The sequence below is a fragment of the Puntigrus tetrazona genome, unplaced genomic scaffold, assembly GCF_018831695.1.
Source record: "Puntigrus tetrazona isolate hp1 unplaced genomic scaffold, ASM1883169v1 S000000148, whole genome shotgun sequence".
NCBI lineage: Eukaryota > Metazoa > Chordata > Actinopteri > Cypriniformes > Cyprinidae > Puntigrus > Puntigrus tetrazona.
Window position 1 is genome coordinate 1,287,501 of NW_025047824.1, and position 10,000 is coordinate 1,297,500.

General features: G+C 37.8%; 1 protein-coding gene across 1 annotated transcript in view; it reads left to right on the forward strand.

Annotated features, from left to right (window-relative positions):
- The first annotated feature begins 3,006 nt into the window (after positions 1-3,006).
- The window catches only part of LOC122332870 (peptidase inhibitor 16), a 7,425-nt gene continuing 431 nt past the window's right edge, over positions 3,007-10,000 (forward strand). The window contains exons 1-7 of the mRNA XM_043230311.1: positions 3,007-3,211; positions 3,350-3,619; positions 6,630-6,778; positions 6,879-6,954; positions 7,029-7,138; positions 7,888-7,979; positions 8,068-10,000. The exon at positions 8,068-10,000 is cut by the window's right edge and continues 431 nt beyond it. Of these exons, the coding sequence (XP_043086246.1) occupies positions 3,185-3,211; positions 3,350-3,619; positions 6,630-6,778; positions 6,879-6,954; positions 7,029-7,138; positions 7,888-7,979; positions 8,068-8,312 (969 nt within the window). The 5' untranslated portion in view covers positions 3,007-3,184 and the 3' untranslated portion in view covers positions 8,313-10,000. The remainder of the gene's footprint in view (positions 3,212-3,349; positions 3,620-6,629; positions 6,779-6,878; positions 6,955-7,028; positions 7,139-7,887; positions 7,980-8,067) is intronic.

The window sequence follows — 10,000 nt, forward strand, 5'->3', positions numbered from 1 at the left end:
AGCCAAATGCCTTTCCGTCTCCCATTATTCGCATTAACCCATTTTAGCACACAAACAAACAAACAAAAAAAAAACTACCTCAAGTGAGCAAAAAAGCTTCTCTTAAAGGAATAGTTGACACAAAATGAAAATTGCCCCATATTTTTGTCACTTACAGTTGAATGACTACTGAAATTATTCATATTCTCACTAAAGCTTCTCTTAAAGGAATAGTTCAAACAAGTATGAAAATTTCCCCATATTTTACTCACCCCAAAGCTGTACGTCGAGTTAGAAGTCAGCCAAGAAACTGGAATTCAAGGCTCAGAGAGTCAGTTATTTACGCTTGGAAAAGCCAAGATAATTTTTTGAAAAACGTCTTTCACACTGTCTGAAAGAAGAAAGTCATATAAACCTAGAATGGCTTGGGGTGAGTAAAATATGGGGTAATTTCTTTTTTTAGTGAACTAGTGAACTTTTTTTTAGTGTTTTTCACAGGTACCACCTAGCAACCACATAGTAACTCCCTGGCAACCACTAGTTAGAATCTTGAAACCGCCCAACATACCATAGCAATCACTTAGAACACCCTGCCAAGAGCACCTTAGCAACCATCAACGACACTCTAGTAACGACTTGGAACATCAGCTTACCAATGGGATAAGAACTATCCAGAACCCCCTAAAAATCACATAGCAACAGCAGAGAAACCAAGTGCTTAGCAACAGCCTAAAAATAATCCAGGACATTGTAGCACCTGCCTACTGACGATACCACCAAGCAACTCACTAACAACCACTCAGAACCTTCTAGAAACCACCCAGTAATCCAGTAGCAATCACATAGAACACCATAGCAATAACACAGCAACAGCATAGCAACAACATGTCAGAAATAATATAGCAACCTCCCAGAACACCCTACCAAGCAACCACAGAGCAACTACCTGGAAATCACAGAGAACACCATAGCAACACCTCAACATTCTAGCAACACTCCAGTATCCAGCAGAAGACCTTATAAATCATCTAATAATGCCCCAGAACACATTAGCCACAATACTTAGCAACCACCCACAACACCTTAGTAACAACCTACTTTAGCTACCCTAACAATCATGCAGAACACCCTAGCAACCACACAGCAACTCCCTGGCAACCTCTACAACACCCTAACAACAGCTTACTGTAGTAACACCCCAGCAACCACAAAAATACAGTAACAGACCCCTAGAAAGCATTTAGAACACAATAGAAATCATATAGCAACTCCCTAGCAACCACCCACAAGTAACAGTAACAGACCCCTAATAATCATTCAGTACATTCTGGCAATTTATTGTAGCAACACCTCAGCAACAATTCAGAACACAGAACCCCAGCAACCATCCAGCCCCCCAAGAAATCATCCATACACCCTGGTAACTAGGGCTGTGCAATATATCAACATATTTGTGCATCTCTTCAGTAAAGCCGATTCTTTGATTAGCAGTTAATGTCCATCACCTGTTTTGCAATGGAAGTTAACACACAGAGAAGTAGATCACTGAATGCAATATTACGTAGCTTGTCATTGATCTACGGCTGTGTGTATTAACTGATGTTTGCATTTGAAAAGAGCTGATGAAGATTTACTAGTGGTAAATCAAAGAACCGGCTTCACTGATGTGATGCGCACAAATATATCAAACACTACATATCACTCCCTAGCAACCACCCACAACAGTATAGCAACAACTTACTGTAGCAAACACCAACTATAGCACAACGTACTGTAGCAACAACCCAACAACATCCCAGAACACAGTAACAGCCCCCTAGCAATCATCAAGAAAACCCTAACAACCACATAGCAACTCCCTGGCAACCACCCACAACACTATAGCAACAACTTACTGTAGCAAAACACCAACAACTCCACAAAACACAGTACCTGCCCCCTAGCAATCATCCAGAACACCCTAACAACCCAATAGCAACTCCCTAGCAACCACCCACAACACTATAGTAACAATTTACTGTAGCAACAACCCAACAACATCCCACAACACAGTACCTGCCCCCTAGCAATCATCCAGAACACCCTAACAACCCCGTACCAGCTCCCTAGCAACCACCCACAACACTATAGCAACAACTTACTGTAGCAACAACCTAACAACATCCCAGAACACAGTAACAGCCCCCTAGCAATCATCAAGAAAACCCTAACAACCACATAGCAACTCCCTGGCAACCACCCACAACACTATAGCAACAACTTAATGTAGCAAAACACCAACGACTCCACAAAACACAGTACCTGCCCCCTAGCAATCACCCAGAACACCCTAACAACCCAATATCATCCAGAACACCCTAACAACCACATAGCAACTCCCTGGCAACCACCCACAACACTATAGCAACAACTTACTGTAGCAAACACCAACTATAGCACAACTTACTGTACTCCACAAAACACAGTACCTACCCCCTAGCAATCATCCAGAACACCCTAAAAACCCAATATCATCCAGAACACCCTAACAACCCAATAGCAACTCCCTAGCAACCACCCACAACACTATAGTAACAATTTACTGTAGCAACAACCCAACAACATCCCACAACACAGTACCTGCCCCCTAATGACGGTTTTTGCCTCACCCGCCCCCAACCATCCAGAACACCCTAACAACCCAATAGCAACTCCCTAGCAACTACACCAACGAATCCAGTAGCAACCACCAAAAAGGACTCCAGCACTGATGATTTTTGCACAAGAAAAAAACAGCACACTCATTCTAATCTAAATAATCTTCCTTCACATTTTCATCAGAAATAAATGCGTTTTCAATTATAATTTAATTCTAATTTTCAATTATTCAGACCTTATCCTTTCTATCAAATAATCCTTTAAGCCAGAAAGGCGGTAAAAAATTCCACTGGCGTCACTTACAGTAAACCAAAGCTGGATTCGTATAACTGACAGCAGGGAGGGACCCTCTGTAGTGTGCACTGAATATAAGGGTGAATCCCAGCCGGAGACACCAGAGCCTGGCACTGAGGAAATAATAACAGGATCTGCACGGACAATATGAACATTTCAAATCAAATCCCTGTTATCTCAGGCATGCCATGACACACAGAGTGACTAAAACAAAATGTTATCTGAAATCTTTGGCATTTTAGAGATCCTTGCTTGACTTGTCAGATGGCTAGCAATGACTTATGAGAAGATTTCTGGCGAGGTAAGGAAAACGAGTAATACGAGTAAGTTTATGTGCGTGTGAGCCGTGTAATACGACCATGGGCGGCTTAAATAGAGGGTCGAGAGGGTGGGAGTGCAGAGTGCGTCCAAACTAACTCCCTCTTCCACTCACTAACAGCCAGAGAAAGACACTGAAGACGTCAAGGACAGCGAGCGACAGACCCGAGAGCGGCCAAGAGGCTTCCACCCGACCACGACTGCTTGTGCAGGCTCCTCGGGGACGAGAGAAAGCATGACTTGGAGCGCGGCCCTCCGGAGCGCCGGGCTCTGGGTCATTCTGAGTTTAGCCGCCGGTCAGATGACTGAGCAGGAGAAATCAACTATCATCGACTTGCACAATGAGCTTCGCTCGAAGGTTCAGCCCAGAGCGGCCTTCATGCAGAAAGTGGTAAGAGATGCACCTTACTAGCTTTTTTTTGCGCTACTAAATAAGACGTCTCAGATAAAGCGCATGCAAAAATGCAAAAGTTGTCTTTATTTAAGGGCACTTGCGTCACTTCAAGCAGGTGAGATTTTCTTTCTTCTGTAGAACTTGAAATGAACTTTGCTGAATCTTCTTTTTGCGTTTGAGTTTTCTGCAAAATTCAGACCTTTTTTTTTTACATTTTACACCAATTTTTACATTTTACTTCTGATGAGCTTACTTTTTTTTTTTAGGAGATTAAAAGCATTAGATCTAGAGTTTTTATGACTTATTATACAGTACCATTCAGACGTTTGGTGGCAGGCAATTCTTTCAAATGAATGAATGAACCATTTTTTTAAGATTCAACCCAAAATTAAAATTCTGTCATTAATTGCTCAACCTCACGTGGTTCCAAACCCGTAAGATCTTCGTTCATCTTCGAAACACAAATTAAGCTATTTTGGACGAAATCGGAGAGCCATCTTTCCCTCCATAGACAGCAACAGATCCGGAAACGTAGCGAATACATCGGTAAAACAGTTCATGTGAAATCAGTAGCTTCAAGAATACTTTTCTTGCACAAAAAAAATGTACTCAAACTTAATTAATAACTGAATCAGCCTTGTTTACGTTTGAGGGTGAAAGCAGTGTATTTAATACGTCTCTGGATCTGGATCATTTCAGTTGTGTTGCTGTCTATGGAGGGACAGATAGCTCTCCGATCATCAGAAATATCTTCATTTGTGTTCCGAAGACGAAAGGTCTTACGGGTTTGGAACGACGTGAGGGCGAGTAATTAGTGACAGAATTATCATTTTGGGGTGAACTAACCCTTTAAGCCCCTTATTCTTACCAAAGCTGCAATTATTTGATTTAAAAAAGCACAGTGAATTTATTTAAAGCAACTGTTTTCTACGCAAATATATATTAAAATATATATAAAAATGTAAATATATATATATATATATATATATATATATATATATATATATATATATATATATAATTTTTTTTTTATTTTATTTTATTTTTGAAAGCTATAAATTTCAGAAATACTTTAAAACAGAAATCTTTTCTGATCAATTCAACGCATCCTCATATAGTAAATGCATTAGTTTACTTTTTAAAAAAAAATGATGTTACATGATATATAGAAAACATGTTCCCATGAAGTGTGTCTGATCTCTCCTCTCGTGGGGGTGTTCATGTTTTTCTTCCTGGTTTTGGACTTGAGCTCATCATCTCCCATCATTTTTCACCGCCCATTACTGCTGTAAACAATAATTATCACATTAATATCCACGGTAATTGAGCCATCATGCCTATTCATAGCGCAAATACAAGGAAGTCAAAGCAATACTGTAATCATTTCTATAGTTTACCAAACGGAAACGTCTCGCTCATTATTAGTCCATTTTAAAGGGACAGTTCACTCAAAAATGAAAATTGTCCCAGACCTTCTTTCTGCTGCTGAGCACTAAAGGAGATGTTTTGAAAAAAGCACGGAAAAACACTGAAAGTCAATGGGGACCTGAAACTGTTCAGTCAGCAACATTCTTCAAAACATCTTTGTTTGTTCTGCTGAAGGATTGGAAGAACTTGAGTACACGCTGATAGAGGGAACTGCCCCTTTAAATCAGACTAGATAATAAGCATGCTGGGGTTTTTATTTACTCAAGCACTGTTGTTGTGTAAAACATGTCTCGACTATATCATGTGAATACAATAATCGGCTTGATTTTGACTGAATGGAGTGTGTGGGTGTGTGCATGCAATCATACTGTTGCGCAACGTGTGTGTGTGTGTGTGTGTGTCATGCTGAGGAATGTGAATGTTATATGAAACCCCAGGAACGTTGTGTTTTAATAAAGCCCCATGCGGTGGTCCGCGCTTACGGACTCGTGTTTGCATCGCGGGTGAAATTCAGGGCACAACTATGGGACTATTAAAAGGGGGAAAGCCTCCGGTTCTCTTGTGAAACATGTTTTGCTTATGTTTTAATTTACACAACAGTGGGGTGGATTGAGCAAACAACGTGTCAGGGTCATATTTCACTGCAAAATACAAAAAAGAATTGTCTTGCATGAAGATTTTTTTTTTTTTAGAAAAGCACTAAGACCCCCAAAACTATTAAATTGCATTTTTTTTGTTTTGCATTGCAGTATACTGGGAGCACTGCTTTTCGTTTGCATTATATTTTAATGCAAATTTAAACTGATTTAGCATTTTTAAAGAATTCATTTCTTCATAAATTAGAGGAACTGCAACAAACACTACCATAAAAATATAATAGTTGACAGTACACTACGATACAAATACTTTAGTATTAAAATCTTTTGTTTTATTTGCACGGAAGTGACTTTTTGTTTACATTATATTTTAATGTTCTAATGCTCGCGTGAAATAAATATGTTATTAATTATTTAATTAAATATTAATTAAAATGGCAATTTGACCTAAACGCAATAACTACAATTGCAAAAAAATAATAATTCTACATTAGAAAAGAAAATTGTCTTTGAGACAAATTTCGAATTTACAATCAATTTTAAAAAGGAAAGTCTAAAAATTTATTTTACATGTTAAAACATATTCCAATAATCCTTGTTTTGTTTACAATTTTATTAAATGTGTAAAAAAAGTCTATTTTTTTGATATTACCTATATCATCCTAATATTCATAGACATATTTTAATATTATGTCTATGAATATTAGGTGTTGCAATTTTCACTCAATGTCTCATCTACGTTATATATATATATATATATATATATATATATCCAAATAGGTTAAATTAAAATATATTTAAAAAATAAATTAAAAATATATATATATATATATATATATATATATATATATATATATATATATATATATATATATATATATATATTTTTTTTTATTTTTTTTTTTTTTTTTCTCCAAATAGGTTACATTAAAATATATAAAAATAAACAAAATAAATATATATATATGTTTGTGTTGTTTGAGGTGTGGGACGAGACGCTGCGTCTGGTGGCAGAAGCATACGCTGCAAAATGCATCTGGAATCACAACCCTGACCTCGAGGAGCTCGGTTTGGGAGAGAACCTCTTCGTAAGCACCGGACCGTTTAATGCCACCAAAGCAACGCTGGACTGGTACGACAAACACCTTCACTGAAACGCACACAAAGAATAAAAAACATGTCACGTGCAGAAATATCGTCTATAAGCAGAACTCGTTTCTTTGCACGCACAGGTTTGACGAGCATGTGGATTATGACTTTGAAAACAACACCTGTCCCGATGATAAAATGTGTGGTCATTACACTCAGGTGGGTGTGCGTTTGGCTGCTTTTCACAGCATGCACGCGCAGACGTGACGGGGGGTTTCTCTGCTGTTGTACAGGTGGTCTGGGCAGGCACCAATAGAGTCGGCTGTGCTACTCACTTCTGTGACACTCTGGAGGGTCTGGATTTCGAGAAGGCCACTCTTCTTGTCTGTGATTACTTCCCTCCGTAAGTGCATTTGAAAAACCCACGCTGAACATTAGGATAAAGCACTTTATAACACAACCTGGAAAGTTAGAGAGTATTTATCGCGTTATAAGATGCAGCTTAGCGTCATATGTGAGTCTGGAGCACAAAAGCAGTCATAAACCGCTCGGGTATATTTGTAGCAATAGCCAAAAATATTTTGCATGGGTCAAAATGATTGTTTTTTTCTTTAATGTCAAAAATCATTAGGATGGGAAGCGATTTTGTGAATTTCCTATATCGAAACTTCATTGTTGATTATTAATATGCATTGCAAAGGACTTCATCTGGAACTCTTTAAAGGTGATTTTCTCAATATTTGCCTTTTTTTGTCATTTTCATTTTTTTTTTTTTTTTTTACTTTTTATTTATATATGCTAGGAATGTCAATACATTAAAATAATTAACTAAGAACGTTATTAAAAATAAATATTAAATAATCATAATAATTTGTTTAAATTTTTTTAAATCTAAATAATTATTAAAAATAAATGCAACTATAAAATACGAAATAAATAAAATAATGCGATTAAAATAAATTACAATCAAAATAACTGCATTTTATTTCAGAAGGTGTGATGTTATGAATATGGCTACTTGTTTTTTGTTCTGTGACTATGTCAGTTTTCATCCTGTTTTAGCTATTTAAGCATATTTAATATTTTATTTTGTCTCGTATTTAAGTTATCACCTTGAGAAACACCGAACTATTTTTTTCCCCTTTATTAAAGAGGAAATTACGAAGGACAAAAGCCGTACGAGTCTGGAGAGCCTTGCTCGAAGTGTCCAGAGAATCTGCCGTTGTGTGAAAACAGCATGTGCGGTAAATGTGAAGGCTCCGTCACTTGACATTGAATTAAAAACTAAACTTAATTCTTAAACCTTCTCTCAAAACTCTCCCTTCCGCACAGTGGCCGAGAATCTCTTCAATCTGTCTGAAAAGCCCGAGTCGGACGACAGCGAAACTACGACGGCGGTCTTACCCGAGCGTCCCCGAACGACGACGGAGCCCATCACCGGCCCTGAAGATCCGACTCAAGCGCACGTTAAAATCGAGAGAGACGTGCAACGCGAGATGAGCAGCGGATCCGAGCCGGAGGGCCTCTCTTCTTCTCTGGTGACGCTGCTCTTTCTGCTCGCGCCTCTTGTTTTGTGAGCGTTTCAGGCGGACGAGAACCTGCCAACAAAACACTCGTTTTAGGGAAATCTCGATACGCTGAAAACGCATTCACATCCGAAACGCCTCTTCAACAGCTTTAGGAGAAACCTCGCATTAAGTCACCTGCTTGCCGACGGATGCTCTGCAGCGAATGGGTGCCGTCGGAACGAGAGTCTGATAAAAGCGTCACGATAATCCGTCACTTAACGTCTTTTGAAGGCAAAATATTTGCAGCAATAGCCAAAAATATGGGCCAAAATGATCGTTTTTTCTTTAATGTCAAAAATCATTAGGATGGGAAGAGATTTTGTGAATCTCCTAACATAAATATATCAAAACTTCATCGTTGATTATTAATATGCATCGCATCTGGAACTCTTTAAAGGTGGTTTTCTCAATATTTGGCTTTTTGGGGTTTTTCTGGGGGGTGGGTTTCACAGATGTTGTGCTCTCCTAACAAACTATACATCAGATGGAAAGCTTATCTGTTCGGCTTTCGGATGATTCTTGAATCTCATTTTCTAAAAATCGATTTTCTAAAATACGAGTCTTTAATCCGTGCTGTTGCTTTCGAATTGAGAGAGAAATATGAACAGATCAGGCACAAAACATCTAAAACGGTCCTAAATTAATGACACTTTTTTACTGGAAGAAAGGTTATTATGGACTCGGCCGAAAGTGACGTGTATGGATTTGTTTCTTATAACTTTAACTTAAGCTTTTCCCTGAGCCCTAATTTCTGACGCCTTCTTTGAAGTCTACACGGATTTCGGAAAGGCTTAAGAGATAAATGAACAAGTTTTTATGGATCAGGCCAAATGAGTGTATTTTTTTTCCCCTCGCAAACATCATTCATCTCATATCTTGTTTTATAGTTTACTTTTATAAAATGTCTGACTCGTTACGACCAAACACTTGAATTAAGGCTGCGATGGCATTACTATCCACTACGAAACATGAAAGAAAAAAAAATTACATAATAAAACAGAAAAAGAGGATTTATGCATCTGGATCAGATATCAAAATTGGACTGCATTTAATTTGCATTGATTTTTTTTTTCTCAAACCAACTACAGATTTAAAATAAACGAAGAAACCTAATGGGATGCATATTTGTCACACTCTATTTTAAATGCAGTGTTTGTGTTTCGAAACACAGATATTCAATTATAAACCGCGCCATAATTTTGGCGTGTGAAAATCATGCCCTTATGCGTTTCATTTATTAATGGCTGACAAATATATATCACATAAACCAGTTAAAACTGTAGTGAAAAACATCTTTGAATTTATCCTTGTACTGCTGCAGCTTTTTAGGCCTCTATGGTGAAAGAAAACCTTTTCCAGATGTTTTAAGGTAATCTCACGCAAGTATCCAGTTTTTGATCGTGTATTCATCTCAAAGTAAGGACAATTATTACTATTTTCATGATTTGGTTTTGTGGAGCGTTTGACGCGGCTGGCATAAAGCTTTTGCGTGACAGTCACGCTTGTGTAGATTTACAGTATATTAAATGTTGAAATTCACAATTTAAGAAAAAGATATACTCTCAGTGACGTTCATAAACGTGGCATGTATTTGTATGCACATCTTTTCATATGCAGGCTAAATGTCATTTATATTGTTTTAAAAGGACAATCTCTTCGGGGTTGAAACACCTGAAGGAACTGGAATGTTTTTTGTT